The 21,049-nt window shown below is 47.3% G+C and overlaps 1 protein-coding gene across 4 annotated transcripts in view; it reads left to right on the plus strand.

Moving 5' to 3' along the window:
• Positions 1 to 4,273: 4,273 nt before the first annotated feature.
• Positions 4,274 to 21,049, plus strand: part of ITPR1 (inositol 1,4,5-trisphosphate receptor type 1) — a 149,420-nt gene continuing 132,644 nt past the window's right edge. Inside the window, exons 1-3 of one of the 4 annotated variants that reach the window (XM_042880947.1) lie at positions 4,274 to 4,345; positions 15,213 to 15,320; positions 19,043 to 19,113. In XM_042880947.1, the coding sequence (XP_042736881.1) occupies positions 15,229 to 15,320; positions 19,043 to 19,113 (163 nt within the window). In that variant the 5' untranslated portion in view covers positions 4,274 to 4,345; positions 15,213 to 15,228. Of the gene's footprint in view, positions 4,346 to 5,235; positions 5,282 to 15,212; positions 15,321 to 16,399; positions 16,511 to 19,042; positions 19,114 to 21,049 lie in introns of those variants that run through there. The other 3 variants (XM_042880948.1, XM_042880951.1, XM_042880950.1) reach the window with 3 other exon arrangements.

Genomic DNA, 21,049 nt, shown 5'->3' on the forward strand with positions numbered 1-21,049 from the left:
GACCACGTGCCAGCCGCAGTCACGTGATCGTCCGCCTCTTAAAGGGGCAGCGGCGCCGAGCTCCTACTGCCCCTCAGCGGGGTCCGTTATCTGGAGAGGAGCTGCTGCAGAGAAGCTGGAGGTGGAGGGCGCCAGCAGCACGGAGATGGCATTAATGGCAGAGACTTGGACGGGTTCGGGTCGAAGGCTCCAGTGTGCTGCGTTTAGTCTGAATGAGTTCAACAGCAAAGTGGAATGTGAGAGTGCACGGAGCCTTCTGGTGTGTGCGCCTGCATCTCCCCGTTAATGGGAGGCGGTGCAACCGAGCATCATCTGAGCATAAGGGCTGAGGAAAAAGTAAGCAAATACTAAATTGCCGGGGACACGTGTTTGTGTCCTTGTCCTGGGACTCGGATGTTTCATGCTTAAAAATGGATTTTACCAATGTGTGGTACAAGAAGTCTTTGTGGCAAGAACACCACTGTGAACCGGAGGGGGAAAGGGAGGAACCAACTTTTCTTTCCAAGTGAACACCAAACCCTGTTGTTGCAGCCCTTGGGCTCTTTTTGCAGGCGCTGGTGGCTGAGCAGCAGTTTGTCACCAGCCAGGTGAACAGCAACATGCTAATGTGCAAGCTGAGTGGGTCAGGACTGGAAAAATACTTCATGGACGCATAACAGCCTCCTGCTTTGCCCTTGGGAGAGGCAGCAATTTGCTTCTAGTAGCAAAATACAAATTGCTACCCTACTCTGTGCCAGCTCGGCTGGCTGGGGCTTTGCAATCAGAGCAGCAGCAATTTCCACTCACCATCCCTCTGCTATGGAGCTGAGGGAGCAGCAGGTGCGCTCAGCTGCCTTCCTGTGTGCCATAAACCCTCAGCCCTGCTCTGGTATCCCCATGTATGCACTGCCTGGGGAAGGCATGGAGCCTGAGGCAGATCCTGCACCAGTCTGATGGTGAGGGACCTGTCTCACTCTGAACCTTCTGCACCCTCTGCATCAGAGAACAGCACCTTGTTTTCTTTAGTTTTTCCTGTAGGTCACTGCAGCTCTTGAAGACTTTGGTGCTCCAATGTGAAAATCTTTACTTTGTGTGGAAATTTCTGTTCAGGACCATCAGCAGAATGTATTCACTGGGTCCTCCACTACGCTGAGGGAAATTTTTATTCATTATGTGGGATGTTAATTGCATATATTTAATATCATTTTCCTCGTATAAGTGGGGACTATGCAGCAAAAAAAGCCTAGCTAGATAGAAGGCTCTTAGTTTGTTTTCTTTTGTATTTGTACAAAGGAGCACTACTTAGCTCTATTGGCTCCATGAAATTTTATTGTGTGCTAAAATGACAGTGCTGAGAGTCTTCACAGGCATGCATTCCAATTATCTATCATTAGTCCCTTTTGCCCTGTGACGTACTTAGAAAATCAGCAGAGTGGAGGAAAATAAAAGCATACAAATTTAATTATAAAATCAAGTCACCCTTGCTGCTTCAGGGTCAGAAGCCATAAATATTCCTTTTATGCAGAAACAGTGATCCTAGCCCCATGCAGTAACAGATCTGTGAAAGTGCAACGTAATTATAACTTATTTTCTCCTTTCAAATTTCCAAAGCAATTTACTGAAATGGCAGCAAAATCTAGGTATCCAAATTCTACTGTCTTCTGGAGCTCCAAGCAGTCTGCTAAAACAACTTGTCCTTATTAAAGCTGTGGGACCCTGGCTGTGTCAAAACCAGCTCAATTCCATCAGCTAGCACAGTTTTCTCATGTATTATGCCTACTTGTTCTCATTGCCTGTTTTCCTAGAATTCTTTTCTGCCTTGTTTATGTACTTCCATCAGTAAGATTTATATTCTTGTGTTCTCTCAGGAGACTAAACGAAGCAATGGCAATGACAGTTTGATTCTGAACAGCATCCAACTTCCAGCTTCTAATCCGGAGGACTTCTGAGAACTTTTATTGGTGTCATTTACCCATCATCTTTATGCTCCAAAGTCATTACTTCACAGGCAGCTAATCTCTTCTGCACAGGGTTTAATTATTCTCTCTGCTCTCACTGATTACACTGTGCTCCAGAATTAAGACACTGGTTTCACTGTTATTTAAAATATTACAGAAATAGGATCTTTCAGCACTTAGCTGAAAAGCTGAGGTGTTGCCTAGCATTCCTCTGTGTTGCTAATGTTTTTCATCTCCTACTGCTGCAGTGCTAGCATAGACAACTCTTACTGGAAGCTTTTATGATCATCTATCTCTTCATGGAGACAGGTCACGTGCAAATTAGCCTGTTTGATCCCTGCAGTCCTGGTGGCTGCCTGAAATATCTTCTGTTCCTCTTCTTCTTCCCTGGCTTCTGCTTGAGCAGCTGAAACAACAGCAGAGGAAGAAGTATGCAAACCAACTCAGCAGCCTGGAGTGCTTTCTGACTGAAATAGTCCAAGCAAGTCAACAATTAATTGTAAATTAGGCAGCATTAAAAAAAAAAATTAAAAATCACATGCACAAACAACAAAACACTTCTTGCAAGGTGTTTTCTTGTGACAGAAATCACATAGATGGTTGGGCTGAACATCTGTATTACAGCTCTCTTAAAATTAAGGTGGTATCTACTATTTCGTCTTTTTTATTTTTTTTCAGCACCTCCTCCCTGAATTCTTGAACAGCTTTTGCTCCTTGGACCCTTTTTTGTATTTACACACAACCTAAGCCCAGTCTCTTGTTTGCTGGTGATCTGATAGGACCCTATTCCTCATCTCTCCGTTCTCCACAGTACTTTTGAGTGTGAATTCTGTCATTTCCAGGCTGCCCTACCATTTCATCTGTTCTTAAAGCTATAAGATTATAGGAGCCTTATAAACTCACTGTGCTTGCAACAGCATCCCAAAGAAAAATGGAAACTTTTCCTGTATTGGAAATGCCTGTGATTATCTTCCCAATATCCCTTCAAATCTTTGCATGACTTGGTCAGTATCTGTGGCTGAAAGGCCTTCACTGGCACATCCTCCACAGTCACTGAAGAACTGACGCAGCAAAGGTATTCAGTGAGAAAAAACGTAGCCTCTGACATTCCAGAGAGGCTGCAGAAGGAGCAAGAGATTGACAACATGACTGCTGCAGTAGAAGCAAAGAGGGGTGCCTGCAGCACTTTAGACACCAAGCTGGTCATTTGCAGACTGGGATGGAGCAGAACATCCCCAGGTCACCCCTGCTGTCTTCTGCGCACCTCAGCTTCATGCTGGCAGGCTCTGTGGGAATTATTTTATGTGCAACTTCTCACATACTGCTGCTGCTCTTCTGTGCACCAAGAACAGAGCTCTGCACACTGATAGCAACAGGCCCAGCTCCTCATGTTGGCTGCAACGACTGTCCTTCCACTGCTGCCCAAAGCACTGTGCCTACATGCACCCAGTGTTCTGGCCCTTGCCTGCCTTGGCTGCTCAGCTCTGCCAGAGATTAGATTTGATTACATGGGAATTCATTAGGATTACCTAACGATATTAGGCACCATTATTCTGCCAAATTTCTGATGAGTAACGGCTTTGTAATACCGCAGCCAGGGATGGGAATAGCACAGCTCCACCGCCGACCTCCACTTCAGTTTCTAGGCGGCGGACCTCAGCTTTGCACATCTGTGCTTAGCAGCACCGGTTCAACTTCTTTACGGTATTTCGGTGCAGGAGCAGCACGGTGGGCAGTGTGTTGGCAGCCCTGAGCCAGGCCTGCTCCTGCAGCTCCACAGCAGGCCGGGCAGCGGGCATCGCACGGCCTGAGGTGACCGAGGCCGGGTGCTGCGCGCTGCCTGAGGTGACCGAGGCCGCAGGTGGGCGGGGGACATTTCCCGCCCTGTACACCACAGCCGAGCTCTGGACGTGCCCGCCTGTACCCCACGGCAGGCAGAAAACTGCGGTGCGACCACAAACCGCATCTCCAGAGGAATATTTTAAGGACAAATAGTTTATTTACAATAAACAAAAGCGAGCATCGCTTATTTCCCACTGCTGCTCGCTGCTATCAGTAGCGGCGTCGGCCCGTGGCGCCGACGAGGACCCCAGCCTGGCAGAGCGCTCCCTCAGGGAACTCCGCGGCGGGCCCGCGCTCCGGGCGCGGCGCGGTGCACGCTGGGAGCCGTAGTCCTGTCAGGGCGCTGCCCGCCTCCAGCGCGCGGCGCGGGGAGCGGCCGGGACTCCACTACCCAGAAGGCCCTGCGCGGCTATATAAGGCGCGGCGGCGCGCTCGGGGCGCAGTAACCATGTGGATGCGTGGCTGAGGCGGCGGCAGCTCGGCGCAGCCTTCATCCTAACGGAGCGGGCAGCGCCGCCGGCCAGCATGGGGCTGCACCGCTAGCCCGCCCCGCGCGCCGCAGCCAGGTAGGGATGGGGGGAGGGCGGCGGGTCCGGCGGGAGCCCGCTCGGTGCGGCGACAGTGCTGCGGGTGGGAGAAGCGGCGGTGTGGGCAGCGCGCGGGGCAGCGCGCGTGGCCGCTGTGCGCTTCGGCTGTTAGCAGCGCCGTGCCCGTGCGGGCGCTCGGGCTTCTCACTCCTCCGCTGCCCCGGGGCGCCCGGCCCCGCGGTGCCGTCCGGCCCGAAGGCCCCGAGCCGCGCTTCCCGGCCGTGTGCGGGCTGTGAGCTGCTGAGCCCGCTCCTTCCCGGCCGAAGTTCCTCCGTGCTCGCGCACCGCGCTGCTCCCCGCGCTGCGATGTGAGCCCGTTTCCTCGCACGGCGCTGCGGGCCCTCGGTGCCCCGCGGTTCTGATAATGGTAATGGGCCGCCGGCTGACCGCTGCGGGGGGCGAGTAGCGGCTGTAACGGGGCGCTTTGGAGCGAGCCGGGACTATGGATCAAGAGGGGTGTGGGGCGGGTGGAGCGGGGCCGGAGGAGACCGTGGTGATGGAGGAGAACCTCCGCTGAGAGGGAAGGCTGAGAGCCGGGGAGGGCAGCCTGGGGAACAGAAGGCTCCGGGAGTCCTCGCTGCGGCCTTCCGCTACCTGGAGGGAGCCGATAAACAGGAGAGAGACTTTGTGCGTGGTCTGTTAGCAGCAGGACACGGGGAGTGATTTTAAACTGTGACGGGGAGATTTAGATTGGATACGCGGGGCCAATTCTCGCAGTGAGGTCCCGGCAGTGCTGCCCCATCCCTAGAGGGGCCCTGGGCAGCCAGAACGCGGCGGGGATTGGCGTTGGGGGGGCTTTGAGGGCCCTTCCAACCCAACCCTTCTGTGCTTCTTTGATAACCAGATGTCAAAGCCAGCAACTTGTAACGGTGTGAATGGGTGGTGATTGGTGTGCGTCAACAAAAAGGAGTCATTGTGAGTATAAAAAACACAAACAATTCCGTTGTTTTTTCCAAACAAGTTGTTACAGGAGTGCTGTGGGGTAGAACTGTTTATCTAGCTAATTACTTTTAATGTTTCTTAGCCTTTTTTTTTGTCAATAATGTTTTTTTCTTGTTAAAACACCTTGTTCTGCCCTGAGGCTGGAGACTTTGCCCAGCTGTGTTTCCCCTGCTCCCACCTGCTTGTTTTGCAATGTTCATTAAGCCTTGAAATAGGGAAATGGGTTTTCTCTGAGAGAGGTTCATAAATTAGGGACTAAACCAGCAGAGTAACCCTCGTTTGCCTTTGCAGTTGTGGGGTGGAGCTTAAGTGTGGGAAATTGTCTTCTAAGATTTGCTTGCTGTGAGCAGCAGCATTGGAGCGTGGAGAGCATGAGGGTGCACAAGTGGCTGGAGCCTTTGGTAGTGGTTGTTGGAGCTGCAGGTGTGAGGAAGGGCACCCGGCATGAGTCCCTGGTTGTAAATGGAGGAGACGAAGTCAGTAGGGTCTTATGGCACTGCACTGTGGAGATGGATGCTATTGAAGCCAAATTTGTGTTTCGGTGCTATGTAAAACAGGACCCAGACATGCAGAGCCCTGTCTTGTCATCTTGTTCTGCCCTTTGGATGGAGCAGTCAGTGAGCTGACAGTGCTGCTCCCCAGTGATGCTGTGCAAGGTCCTTAGTGCATGGTGTGCAGTGCAACTAGTGGCAAAGCCACTTGTAATGAGAACTGTGGTGCTGTTAAGCTGTAGCTGTGAAGGCTGCTGTGGTTGTAGGGCTGTGCCTTGGGGCAGGAGGGATGCAGGACCCCATAGGGGATGGAATGGAAGCAGCTCACAAAGCAGCTTAGGGAGATCGAAGGGGCTTAGAGCTGGGAAGTGGTGTGCTGGGAGAAAGTTATGTAAATGCAGCAGTTCTGTCATAGTGTGGCTGTGATATTAATCTGGGTACATAAATATTTTCCTTATGGAATGTTCCAAGTGAGTTTCTGCTTCTTGACGTAGTACTTTCACTTATTCCTATTGCTTCGGTAGCTTTTTATTGTGTAATAGTGCAGAAGATGAGTGGGCAAAACTCTGAGCAGCTCTGTACAGCCCCTGTATTGAGCCTGAGTGCACACAGGTGCTGCTTTACAGGTGGTGTCAGGCAGGGAACTCCATTGGCAGATCCTATCCGTGTCTGTGGTGACTCAGAGTGGTTCCATCATGCATCTCCTGTTTGGGAAACTGTAGCTCCAACTGGAATGAAGCTGCAGAATTCAGCTGTGTGTTCTGAACCTAGCTGTGGTTTTTGGTGAAGCCTATCAAAACTTGCTTGAGAACCAACTTATTCTTCCTTCCTAACAGTGCTGTATAGTGAGGAAAAAGTCACTGTGGACCTGGGCAAGTTAACCCTGTAGGGAGAAAAATGTGTGAGAAGTGTGTGGAAGCAGGCGTTCCTTTGCTGGCACACAGCTTGCAGCAGTGTAACTCCGTCCCTGAGTGCCAGAACGCTCCCTGGGGGGGGTGGAGCAGAGAGCTCAGAGTTTGTGCTTCTAGCATCATTGCTGAACAGATCTGCAAGGGCTGGTAAAAGCCTCTGAGAAGCCAATTTTTGGATTGTTAAAGTGTTTAGGATGTTACAGTGATTGTGCTGCTGGAGTAACCTGATACCGATACTCCCCATAACCTGAGTTATAGGGGAACAGGCCTGGATGCTGAATCCGGATACAATGGTGTGTACTTAAAGGATTCATTGCTCTCCTCATCCCTGCCCTGTGCAGGGTGTGTGAAGGCAGAAGGCAGTGATCTTTGTCCATGTACACTCAAGAAATTTGATCACAGTAGGCCAAAAATGTATGCTGCCAGAGGGCTGTGGCTTCTTTTTTAATAATTTCTGGGAATTGCTTAGTAGCAGTTTAGTATGAATGTTCAACAAATATTTGGTTTGCATCCTGGCAAAATTTTTCCTTCTCTTGAAAAATTCAGACATCTGCCAGGAAGTTCTGAAGAAAGAAGTGTTAATTGTAGTATTGTGGTGTCTGTGCCCTGTCTGCAGCCCATGCAGACATAGGGACAGATGTTGCTTGCTGATGGTGCTGATCTGAAGGGTTAAGTGAAAACTGATGTATCTTCTGATGGACGTAAATCCAGTTGGCCACTCCTCCATCTGCAAGGGTTAAGCAGATTCAGTTGCTGATGTTATGAGCTAAGTTGGTACGGTATTTCAAGACTTCGCTTCGGAAGAATGACTCGTGCTTGAGTTCTAGATGATTGCTGGGAGGCCAACATGTTCACCCAGCCCGAGAGCTTGAGCCTCCCCTGCACCGCAGCCACAGCGGCTGGGTTTTTGGGTCAGGAGGGTGCAAAGTAGGTCCCCTGGCCACCAGTGGTTGCCCACGTGCTGGTCATGTGCTGGCAGGGGCTCCTCCTCCCCAGCGCCTTGTCCCAGGCACTTGGGCTCTCTCTTCAGACCTGGTTGCCTGCTGAGGTGTCCAGGAGGGAAGGAGCCAGCTCACCCCATAGGGCTGCTGCAGCTGCGAGCCGGGTACGACTCAAGTCTTCAGCTGGAGAGCCCTGCTAGGGGAAGAGACGTATTGGCACTACTGCCAGTGGGGACCTGAAGCTACCAGGAGCCATCCTGCAGAGCCCAATCCTGGAAGGAGACTCCAGCGACACCATGGAGGGCAGAGAACCTCCACCAAGGTAAAGGAGGAGGTGGGAAGTACAGCACTCAGGATAGGTGAAAGAGTTGTGTGAGGACAGTCTGGGGAGATGGACAGGCAGAACAAAAATGCTCCCCTAGATGTAGAGATCTAGAGTATTTGCCAGAAACTTGCATCTCTTGAAGGAAGAAGTGTGGGCTGTAGGAGGCAGCCCATCGTGAGTGAGGTCTGGTAGGTGTATGGCTATGCAGACTGCAATGTTTTATGTGTTTTCCTGGCCAGGCTTCAGTGGATGCTGTAAACCATGCTCACTCTCCTTATTCCTGACATTGGTTGCTCCATTTCTTTTGGCATGTTCCAAGTCTCTCCTAATAAAATATTCTGGAAAACGCTGTGTGCTCATAGGGCTTCACCGGGAAGCTGGCATCTAGGCTGCTTTCTCCCACCAAGTCTAGAGCCAGTAAGTATGGGCTTCAGTAAGCATCAACTTCAGCAAGTGCTGCCCACTTCTAATGGAATTAAAAAGTTGCTGTCAGGTCACATTTGGTTTGAAACTTTAAAAATGATTTGTGCCCTGACAGCGCATCTCTAATAGGTGCTCTTTTTTGGCTCCTGCCTGTCAGTGGGATCTGTCAGCTGTGTTTCTGACATCAGCTTGATGGCTGTGGTGGGAGATGCCTGTCACAGCAAACTGCTGCCCAGTGCCTTGTTAGGGGTGTTTAGGTGGCTTTTCTGTCATGGCCAGGTGCCTGTTTGTCCACCTGGCTGCTCTGGACAAGTAAAAATAATCAGTGTCATGCATATTTGTTGTGTGGAGGATGTTCTTGAGGTTGAAGTTGACCAAATGTGTTCCTTCATCTGTTTCTCCCTTTTCATTAAATCGTGCTTCATTGCACCTATTCAGTATTACCTTCTGAGTAACTTTCTAATTGTAATGGCAACTGTAAATAAATGGGTTTTTCTGCTCAGCAGCAAAAGGTATGGCTAGAACGCAATTAACTTGGTCATTGTCAAGCTGGATGAATTTAAGAGGTGTGCAGGGAGCCCTTTATTGGCTCTGGCTTCAGCCTGCTGTGTGCCCGTTGCTAAGTCCTGTGTGCTGCTGCATCCTTCTCCTCGTCCTCCACCTGCAAGCTATAGAAAAGTCTGCTGTGTTTAAGTGTTAAGACTGAGAAATACTTCCTCTGAGAAAGCGCGTTTCTCCTTTTTAATCTAACAGTTCATCAAAAGAAAACTTGTCTGTGGATAGCAGGCTTCTGGACATGAGAGGCTGCAGTTAAATGGAAAACAAGATCGTGTGGTAGATAAACATACCGTGCTGATATCTTTTAAAATGTGTAATCTGTACAATGACAACACCTGTCCCTGCTGCTGGAGCCTGCAGCCTTTGCTCCATGGCCCAGCCCTGCTGCTTTCCCTTTCCCACTGGGCTGTGTGCGCTATGGTCTGTTGAGCCAGGCTTTGAAAGTGGCAGCGCTGCATTTTGCAGCCCCAGAAGAGTGCTTATTCACTGGGTGGTCTTTAAAAAGGAGCATCCTCCTTGCTTTAGCTGCTTTAATGGAATTCTTATGAACCTTGCTGACAGCCCTCCGGGAGGAAACCTTCCTTCGTTCTTTTTTAAATTGAAATAAAAATGGAGAACAGAAGCTTTTTTGTTTCAGTTTTTATGACAGGAATCGCACCTGTAAAAATAGGCACAAAATGCTGGGAGGATCCCATCTCAAGCATGTAGAAGTCATTAGAAAAGTGTGTGTTAGGAGCAACATTAGACTGAGGCTGTAGGTCCGACTTATGGATCGGATCTTCTTGTGAAGTTTCAATTTGCAGAGATGCTCCAGCGCCCAACTTTCACTGAAACCCTGGGAGATCAGGAGCATTTAGAAGTAATCTGCATGGCCTGAGGCAGAAATACCAGGGGCACAGTTCTGCTTGATTCTGTCCCTTAGGTGTGCGTGGTCTGCTGGATTCCCATCTGACCAAGTCTTTGTGATGCTGGTGGTGCCTGCTGAGTGAGGGCAGTCCTCACATGCATGGTGATGGCTTTTGCCATTAAGCAGTCCTTTGCTTCCTAGCTTTTGTTGTCTCTACTCTTAAAAATGGATTTATTTTCTGTTAAAAACCAAACCTGATCTTTGGCTGCGGAGCTTCCTGTCTGCAGCATTAACCTGAAGCAGTGCAGCACAGTTTGAGATCTGATTCCTGCCTAAACGGTCTAAATAGGGAAGACGACTTTGATAAGTGCTGCCCCAGTTTCTGAAAAGTACGTATAAGATCACAAGTCTCTATTTAATTGAGCAGTAAACTACAGTGAAAATATGATAATAGAGAACAGAGCACGTCATGGGACCACAAGGCACAGCGAGGAGCTTTCTTGCTCGAAATAAACATTATTAGAGCCATCTTCAAAAGATAAAGTCATTTGTATCGCAGTTGCTGGAGATCTGCTGTCAGTGATGAGATTTAGTGGGTCTTGTTTATTTTACAAATAGGATTTGCAGTCATAGGGTAGAGTATTAAAATCCCGCACAAAGCAGATGCATGAGATGTGGTATCTGCAAAATAGCTTGAAATTCTTTGAGAAGCCTTTCAGTGCTCAATTGCTGAAGGTGAGGAATAGCATCCTGCAGGAGTTTTGTTTCAGTGGTTCCCATCTGTAAGGAGGAACTTCAGACAGGGCCTCAACTCTTGCTCAAGGAAAACAAGCCTCCAGCATTGCTCTGAAGCCTGTTTGCTTCTGAGTGTGAAGATTGGGATGAGTGATGGGAGAAATTAGTGTGATATGTTTACAAAGCAGTTGCATTTCCTATTCCGAGATCTTCAAAAAGCAGATGTCTCATTAAGGTATTTGATATGTAACAGTCAGTTTGATTTCTAAGTGTTTTCACTGCTAATTCTGCTTTAGCTGCCATTATGAAGTGTGTTTGCATGGGAACACGAGTTGAAATCTCCCAGCTGAGATTCAGTGACAGTATCAAACTTGCTGTGGCTGAATCAAGGTCACTGGGCTGAGCACATGGCCTGCCTGCGCTGCTCCTACTTGTTGGCATTCACTGTGTGCAGTGCAGCCCATTTTAAGGGTGTGCGAGATGGAATCTGTATGGATGCGACCAAAAATGGGCCCTGTGTTTCCTATGGTTGCTGTCCCATCACAGACCAGGCATCAAAGCAGCATGGAGCAGCAGGGCAGTGCTCGTGCTAAAACTCTGGAGGTGTTCCCTTTGCTTTAGTTTGCTTCCTGATTTAGCTAATGCACTCTCATAGCCAGTCCCATGCATCAAAGCTATAGGAGGGCAGAATGACTTTGAGAGGTGCGCCTTGCAGATTCTGCGGGGTTCTGTATTTGTTATTTGTGTTTATCTTCTTAAATAGGGACTTAGTTCTGTTTTCCTGTGCAGGTAAATTGTGCATAAAATGTATCTGAAGACACACTGGCTTTTACGTAGATGATAGGCGGGTTGAAGTCATTGCCTGCATAACTGGAAGAATTTAAGCTGTCAGGGCTTAAAAAGAAAAATAGTAGTTCATCTTTGAGGTGTTTTTCTGTGCTCATGGGTAAATACAGCCAACTTCCCAATGCAACAGCCTGCCTCTAGTTCATATTCCATTTCTCATCTCAAGCATTGCACAGTTTGTCAGTATTCCTCCTTTTCCCCCAAAGCAGAAGCGCCTTTGTCTCCTTTAACAACTCGTGTTGCTGCTGCCCACCATGCAGCCATCTGTGTTACAAACCTCCAACACGTGTCTGGAGAAACCCAGCTCACCTTTTCCGTGCCCGTATGCCCGCATTGCTGCGCTGCTGTCATCTCCTGACCTTCCATTTGTTAAGGAGTTTTAGTTCAGCTCTGATGACGTCATGACAGAGCTGCCAGGAATTGGTTCTGTGCGGCACCAACGGTGCCCTTGGGGTCCTCCCCTCTAGTAATAATCAATGGCTCTTGGCACTGGCATATCTAAAATAAACAAATTTCAGAGTGAGGCTTATGTTTATCTACAGAGCACAATTGCTTTTGGAGCAGTGATTTTGCTTTGAACACCACCATGGGCTGTGCACGCGGGAATCCCCATCCCTTGTTCCTCAGGGGTCACTGCTGCCAGCCTGTGCCCGGTGCTGTGGATCCCAGGTGTGGGAAGGTCTGCGTGCCCCAGCCGTGCTGTGAGCATGGCTGTGTGTGCCCAGGCTAACAGAGCTTTCCCTCCGGGCTCCCCGACACAGGGAACACACAGACCTCCATACAGCTGACATTTTGGGGTCACACTGATGACCGGTTGCTTTGACAGGGTTTTCAAGCTGGTCACCTGGGAATGTTGCTTTTGAAAAGCTTAGAGTTGTTTTTTTGTCTCAGATATCCTAGTTGTCCTAAGACTCAGAGGTGGCAAATACTCAATTTCTGTTAGTTTAATGCAAATAATTGATGAACCAGTGGACTAATTTTGTTAGGCATCACTAGTGCTTGGGAGGAGGCTAGGAAAGCAGCTTACAACTAAACAGAGCTGCTTTGGAAACGATTCCCTTCATGTGAGACCACGATGTGGGTCACTCAGCCCCTCGCCCCACCTGCTGGAACCTGGGGGGAAATGCCAAGTGAGGAAATAGTTACTGTGATGCCAAAATCTGATTGCACATCCTTAGGCCTGCTTCTGTTCAGTGGTCTGGGATATCAGGGTTTGTTGGGTTTGGGCTTTTTTGTTTTTTTTTTTTTTCAGAGAAAAAATTGATTTCCACTAGAAAAGAATAATTTTGACCTGCACGTTTTCTTGGAAACTGCTTTGGTAAACATCTGCCTCTTCCAAAGGAAAATAATGCAGTCCTGGGAAGTAATTCCTGCTGAAAGGGATTCTTACTTGCCGTGGTAAAACGGAGGAGTTAAGAGCTAGAAATGCAGTGTGTGTAGGGATGCTGTAACTGCACAGCCCCAAAGCCCCGAAGTATCAGAAATCAGTGCAAGTGTCCGAGCAGAGCGGGCGTTGTGCCCCCAGAATTACCACACTTTCTATATGCTTGGCTGCTCCTTGCTTGGGATCTGTGAGCTTAAGGCAGAGCTTTCATTTTGAGGATCTGAAAGTTTGTTTTGTAAGAAGTTTTTGTAGTTAACTTCCAAGTCAGGAAATCAGGAAAGCTGAGATTCTGGTGATGCTAATTCAGTCTTTCTGCCTATATCTGATGTTTCTGGCATGTATTTTAAAATAGATAGTGATGGTTTCTGTCCACTTATGGAGAGGGAAGGGAAGTTTTGTCTTTTTTTTTTTTTTTTTTCTCACATTGAGGGTGCTTTTCCACACAGAGGGTGGTGAGGCACTGGCACAGGCTGCCCAAAGAGGCTGTGGATGCCCCATCCCTGCAGGCATTCAAGGCCAGGCTGGATGTGGCTCTGGGCAGCCTGGGCTGCTGGTTGGCGACCTGCACGCAGCAGGGCTTGGAGCTGGATGAGCACTGTGCTCCTTTGCAACCCAGGCCATTCTATGATTCTGTGGGCTGGGCTCTGTAGCATATGCAGTGGCTGAAGGACTTGGCACTAAGCAAGCAACCTGAAGCCAAGCACATTGCTTCTGTGCATGCAGGTTTGATTTCAGAGGAGCTGAGATTCCTCACTCTGCAACTCTGCCTGTGATCTTGGCCTGTTCTCGTTTGGGTTTTTCTTGGTTGCTTTTTTTTTCTTCATTTTGGTTTCAACTGTACAAGAGGCACAATGACTTACAGCCATGAGAATGTCCAACACATGTTTTGGCTTAACAGCTATGTTTATTGCCCCCCCCACCCCAACGCTTTGGGCCAGGCAGTGAGGAGGGATGGTTGTTTGCAGCTTTGCAGAAGAGAAGTGCAGCCTTTGGTTTTTGCCAGCACTCTGATATCTGCTGTGTATTATCAGCATTAACTTTTAAATCCCTCAAATCTGTCCTCGTTGATCTCCAGCCTTGCTTAATAAACTTGAGCCTTACACCTTTGGTAAACAAGTTAATACTCAATGAAAAAGGATCTTTATCCCACGCGCATGTCAGGGCTGAGCTGTATATCAGCATGATTTCCTGCTGTGTATCTCCTGATGGTAGCTCGCTGGGAGTTGATTTTGGTGTGTCGTGCTTGATGTGAGGGAGGGTGAACGTGTTTGCGGTTGTTTTTCCTTGCAGCCCTGTCCTGGGCTTTGCCCTTTGGAGCATCGCCGACCTGCGGGGCTGAGCGGCTCAGGGTGATTCAGTGCTGCCTGCTGGTAGGAGGCTCATGGGCAGAGAGCTTAACTCAGTGTTTTGAGGTTGGTGATCAAAAGCCACAGCTTAGGAACATCTCCAAGAAACCAGTAAATGGCTTTTGAAAGGACATCTTTGAAAACTCTCTGGTCGGGCTTCTTTTTATCAGGGCTCCTGTTGTTTGTCTCTCTCTGTTGCTGTGGCAGATGGAAACTGGCTGTTCTGTATTTGTTTAAATGGCAGGTAAGTCCTGTGCCATTCAGCCCAGGATTTGGGGCTTTGAAGGAAATAATGGTGTTCTTAATGCTGCAGAAGCTGTCGAGGCTGAGTCGTGGCCCCTCTGCCTTACGTTTGTTTTTAAACAGGATTGAACGTTCCTCATTTCACAGGGATTTGGCTTCTTTATATGTCATTTAAAGTATTTGCCCCTGGAAAATCTGAAGCTTTACATTTTCAGATGTGAAATCCATTGTGGGGCATATTGAGTGTGTAATGGCCTGTTTGAAGCAGCAGCTCTGGGTACATGGCTCACCCCAGCATTCCTGTGGGTGACAGAAGCTGTTCCTTTCCAACTCCAACGATTTCTATGGTTCTATGAATCATGGCACTGTTTTACATTACTATTCCTGTGAGTGCTATTTCAGCACACCAGAGGACCTTTAAATACACTCATACCTACCTCTCATTGTGGTGGAAGTGTTTTAGGCAGAGATACGGGCTGTAATACAGATGGTACAAGTAATGGAGCTTAAACCGAAGCACTCTTCTTCCTTTTTTCCCCTCTTGCATGGGATGAGACACTCTGGCACGCCTGGTGTGAGGTATCTGTGAACATCTGTGGGGTAGGATATGGCTTCTAGAGAAACAACCCATGCTGCATGGGGTGCCAGCAGCCTGCTGTTTTCCCCTAGCTTATTTTTCTAAGCAGGCAATTTGGCATGCTGTGCTGTCCTTGATACCTGAAATTCCAACATGGGAGCGTGTCCCTTTTTCCAAACAAATAAACACAAGGAGTCCTATTGTTGTAACCTTCAGCGATTTGTATGGAGAAATCGTTCTACATAATAAGTAGTAATGTTTCACTTTATTCTTCCAGGGGCTCTAAGCCAGAGATGACTGACAAGATGTCGAGCTTCCTTCATATTGGAGATATTTGTTCTCTCTATGCAGAGGGCTCAACCAATGGATTTATTAGCACTTTGGGGTAAGAACAGCTGTTCTCTTGTACAAAACACATGTGTAAGAACTAACAGAGCTCAATCGGCTGCCGTGGGCCCGACTTCCAGGCAATGCTGGGCAAAGCCAAGTTGTGTTCTGTACAGATCTTGCCCTAAGTTTAAAAATGGCGTGAAATAAATATTGCAAGTTAGATTTCTTGGGAGGATGAAGGACATATCGATGGCTGTGGTATGGTGTTAATGTACTTGGTGGGGAGGAAGAGGCTTTCCAAGGTTAAGCTGTGGGTAGAGGGAGTGAATGAAAGTAAATGATTTCATGTTGTCTGTCCCATGTCCATCCGTGTGTCCTGTCCTGTCCCTTCCTGCCCACCCCAGTCAGCAACAGACAGGCCCCAGAACTGATTGGAAAAAAGAAGATAGCGATGTATGTGTAGGCATTGGAAAAACAAAATTGGAAACCCTGAGCCAAACCGTTTGTACGCCACCGAATTACTGCTATGACTAGTTGTGTCTTGTCCTACGGTGTTTGAGGTTTCTCAGAAAAACAAAACTGTACTTCTTCAGTCAGAGGAGAACATTTTCAATCTTTTGGCAACAGCCAGCTGCCCTGGAGCTGTGCCGGGAGCCGTGCTGTGCCTGCTCCTGTGCCCTGAGCTTCCTCACACAGCTCCTCTGTGCTGTCTTCTGCAAATCCATCTGAGCAGGTGCTCTGTAGGAGAGAGCCTCTCGAGCAGGAAGACATGCATCCCACCTCATTGAACAGAAAGTAGTCCTTCACATAGGAAGGCTCTGCAGAGAAACCACAGAATTGAAATGTAGCTTTGACACGAGTGGCAGGGTTATGTTTGATTCTGCTCAACTACCGCTTAAGAGAACTCTCTCAGAATGTTGGAAGCTGGCAGTGGAGCTGTGTATGAGTTTGGAAGAGCTTCCAGGGGGCTGGATGAGATGCAGGCACCTGGTTTTAAAGCAGTGGGAAATTAGTGGGAGGGAAATAGTGTGGCACGTTGCTGTGTTCTTCGGTAACGAGTAGCAAAGAAGCAACCAGAAAGCTTGATGATGTGGTGAGTGGGCACGCACACAACATGCTCTTTCTCATTTCCAGTAGCCGTAAGGGCCTCAGGGTGGGTACAGTGACAGCAAATTTTTTGATGCCTACTGTCCAGATGCATCTGATAAATGAAGCTCCCAAGCAGGGTACAAAGACAGCATCCTGGTAAGTCTCTCAGCAGGAAACAATGGGCTGGAATCTCATCACAGTGACTCCAAACTAACTTGTAGGTTTAGTCCTCTAGCTATTAGGATTCTGGAAAATAAGGGGGCAGAGAAGGAAGCAGACACTGAAGATGCACCATGATCTATTATAGGAAAGAGAAGAAAATATGGGATGCTGCCAGAAGGGAAAGAAGGTATGATAAAAGCAAGGGAATGTAGTAAGTAGGGTTGGTTGAATAGTATTTGGCAAATGTATTTGACAAATTTCCCAGGTACTCGTCAAATATGAGATGCACACTGTGCAGTATTTGATCGGCTGCGTAACTGGCCAAATACTATCTGCTGAAAACTGGCACAATGAACTGAGCAATACTATACATTTGGCTTTTTTATTCCTAGTATTGAAGCAAGTTTGGCAGTAGATAATTCCAAAACAAGTAGAAAGTTGTTATGTTTAATCCTATACAGTGCATGATGAACATTATGCAGTGGCTGTGGCTTTGATGGCATTGCTGAGCAGATATTTTTCACCATGGGTAGTCCTTCTAGACATTACAGGCCCGAAGCACCTATTTGTTTTAGGCTTGATGAGATGTTCCGATGGCAGATTTGAAGATCCCTCAGCATTACAAGCATCCTCGTTGATTCGATTAGTACTGTTTTAAGGTAACGGCGTTATAGAATGGCCACACATCTTCTGAGCCTAATTTGAGCCAGAAATCCCGATTGCTATGTGAAACATGAAATGCATTATCATCTTAATAAGCCTTCATAATCAAATTAGCTTTGTCCCGTATTTAATTTAGTCTTTGTCCTGGAGAAAATTAAAGAACCAAAGAGAAGATTCAGTGTAATTGTGCTTTATACCATGTGGAGTTCTGACAGTCTGATGTCATAACGATGTGTAATGGCTTGTTCATGTGGCTAATGAAGGTTGAGAAACAGATACTGCTCTACATTCTAATGTCATTTTAGCCAAATAACTCTCTTTGAAGAGTGTTCCTATTTAATACTCCTATGACGTGACTGTTGTTTAATCAGGACTTTACTCTTGCTGTTTCCCAAACTCAGTGCTGTCATCACTATGATTGCTAGCGTATAAAATATCCTCTTCTGTGTTTTGTACCTTGTGAAGTTATTTTCTTAGTAATTTGGGAAGCTCCTCCTTACTTTCAATTGAATCTCAGGATGAGAGGGATATACACTGCACTGAGAGTAACTGTATGGGGGATTATCAGAGTAACCCATTTGACTTTCAATACCTTTTGGCCATTCGTTCACTAGAAGCAGGTGTTTCAGTGAGCTCAGATATTAGTGCTGTCATTCTGGTTGGAGCACGTGCATGTTTGTAAAATACCAAATAGGGAGAAAATCCATGGGGAAAAAGCAACTTACTCTGAATGTTTGCATTTGCAAATCTTAGATGCATAGACCTGTCGAGTCCACTTAGTCTCTCTGACCTCTTAATTCTTATGCACTTCTTGACTTTCCGTAACTGTTGTCTCCAGATGCTCCCTGCATGTAACCGGCCTCTGCAAGGAACAACTCTCATATTCTAGATCTCAGTCTCTCAAGTTGATCCTGCATGAGAATGGACCTCTCAAACCTCTAAGACCTCTGAGTTTTATGTTCTACATCTGTGTAGAAAGCCTCTTTGACAGATTGGTTTTAAGGGGCCAAATTGTGTAACTGAACATCAAATCAGAAACAACAGAATATTTGGTTCCAGTTGCATTCCTCGTGATTGGAAATACTGTCTGATAATGGAGCAGCTCCACGTTGACACAGCATGCTAGGAGCAGAGCAGAGATGACAAGTACATCTTAAATGTTTAATGTACTCTGTGGGCTTTGCATTGAGCCTCCAGGTTTTTGGGTGTTTATTTTGTTACCAGTGTGTGTTCACAGGAGAAGCTCTGTGCTGGCGTTTCCTATTAAAATCTCTTGGGTTCACTTATCCAATTCACTTCCTTTCTGCTAAAAGGAGGTTAGTTTGCCCTCCTGACTTTGCTAGTGTTTATGACTGGGAAGCAGGAGGGTGTATTTATGCCTTCCTATCTCCTGAGGGTCAATTTTGACTGTGGCAGTTGATGCTTCTACCTTTCTTGATACTTAAGGAGAGCCGTGTAATCAGTGTCCAGTTCACCCGGTCACATTGTCCTGTTCTGTCTTTTAATGCAAACACAATTACACCATTATTCAAATCTGTCCAAGAGGCAATAATTGTTTTAAGACTGTTTATCACTCAACTAGAATATGGGCTGTTCTGTCTGCACCTCAAAGAGGGGACAGAAAGCAGATGCAGTTTACAGGAGCAATTACTTACTTATTGTCCCACCTATCTAGAAGCATAGCTCTGGGCAACAGTAGAAATTAGCTGCATGCTTCTTAGAGAGATTTGGCATTTGGGCAATGTCTTCTGCTGAAGTGGCCACTCGGATGTTTATTGTGGATAAACCACTTTGGTTCTGCTAGCGAGGATGTAAGCTATTGCAAAGGAAAAGAATCTTATTTGATTTCTCATTTCTTTGCAGCCTTGTGGATGACCGGTGTGTTGTACAGCCAGAAGCAGGTGACCTTAATAACCCACCCAAAAAGTTCAGAGGTGAGTTTGCTAGGCTGTTTGTTACCATCCAGGTGGAAGAAGTCCTTCATTTTGTGCAAACTGTTCTGAAGCACCTCCCTTTCTATGGAATATTTTAGCATTGCAGTCTTCCACAAAGGGCAACTCATAAGGGGGGTGGAAAAAGGGTGTGTGTGAATGTCTGCGAATCAAATTGAGTTGTTGGACGTGAAGGCTCTGTGAGGGGTGGCTGCAAATGGGGTCTGACTTTCACATCTGTCCTACCAGAATGTCCCTGTAAGTTTCAGTTCTCTTTCCAGAGAGTAATTTGGACGCCAATGATTCAGGTATTGAAGAGGCAACCTAGAGAAACTTAAAAAGTCAGTTTTAAACTCTCCAGAACAAGGGTGATGATATTACATTATCTAGAGCACTAACTAGGCAATCAAATCAAGAAACAAATCCAGATCTGACTGAAATGGCTGGGCGTAGAAGAGATCGGGGACAAGGTGGGGGATGGAAGAGAAAGGGAAGGGGTGGAGAGAGAGAAAAGCAATTATTTCTAGCATGGTTTAGGAACTGCAAGTACAAAGAAACATTTGTTTGGCATAAAATGTTGTTGGACGTTGTAAAAGTTCTCATGTTACTTGTAATTTATACATCGAGAAAGAATGGTATGAACCTTTTCCAACCTTTGTAGTCACTTCACTAAAGCTTTTGTGGGGAAGTTTATGCTTAATGGTAAATGGCAACAGAAGTCATAAAATTTTAGCAGGCATTTCAGTTGTTTATATGTGTGCTTTGTAAGCGTGGCTCAAGATAAAAACGCTTTCTGCACTAATATATTTGGAAGAAATGATGATGAAATTTATCTCGCCATCTTCAACGCAAGTGGAAAACGTCCCTTTTTAATGTTGAAGCAGAGGCACTCAGACACGTGTGGGGGTGTTGTCTGTGACACAGTCAGGAACTACAGCCCTGTCTCTTCAGTCCACGTGTTTTAAGAGCACCTTCCAAAAATACCTTCCTTGCAAACAAAGCACAGCCTTCCCTAAGGTATTTGTCTGAATGGCATCACTTACTTTGGGGATATAAAGCAACAATGGGCATCTGGTGGAAGCCATTCAGCAATCCCAGAATTTTGTTCCCACATACTTCAGGTTCAGACTTGCTTGCTTCAGGAAGGCTGGAGGAGGGGTGGGACCTTGGTGTGAGCTGAAATTGGTGTGAAGTGCTGGGAGCAGTCACTGAGGAATAACTTCTGGAGCTCTTGTTAGTGCAGGGCCAAAGTGAATCAAATGGCGGTGACTGCCATTATGGCTTTGGGAAGGCACAGTACTGGAAAAATGCTCTGTGCCGTAACCTGGCTTCTGGTGCCGTGAGATCCTCCTTGCAATGAGCTCTGCTTGAAGTTCACTGTGTTTGTGTGTTAGTAAGGCACTCCCTGCAGAATGCTGACTTTGTGTTGGGCTGAGAACACGAGGGAAGCCCAGAGTGCATGTGGAGCAGCAGCGCGGCTGGAGCTGGGAGCGATGGAGCCCGTCAGCCTGCTTCAGGGAACCAGAGGTGTCCTGAGGACACCAGGGCTGCTTTCATTGGCAGAGCTGTGGTAAAAATAGGTGGAGAGATTTGTCTGCTGGTGGTGTGGAGCATGGGAAGGGAGAGAGTGCTGGAGGCTGTGAGGAGGGATGGAGCTCAGGTCAGCTTCGGGGTGCAGAGTAAGAACGTAACGGGAGGAAAAAGAAGGGCAGAAAGAAATAGAGGATGTGTTAGATGGGAAAACCTGAAGTACCAAGCTGGAAAGCAGTAATAGGCCTTAAAACTACAAAGTTATTAGTTCAACACACTGAAGTTGCAATGATGGTTTACCAGCAGTTATTGCACATATTAAATGCTATTATGTCTTCTGTCCTCAGAATATTACAGGAATGCTTGGAGGTGTGCGAGCTCATTTTTCTCTCTTCCTTTTCCCACCCCC

This window comes from Lagopus leucura, unplaced genomic scaffold (genome assembly GCF_019238085.1).
Source record: "Lagopus leucura isolate 7727_CA_CO unplaced genomic scaffold, USGS_WTPT01 Super-Scaffold_100028, whole genome shotgun sequence".
NCBI lineage: Eukaryota > Metazoa > Chordata > Aves > Galliformes > Phasianidae > Lagopus > Lagopus leucura.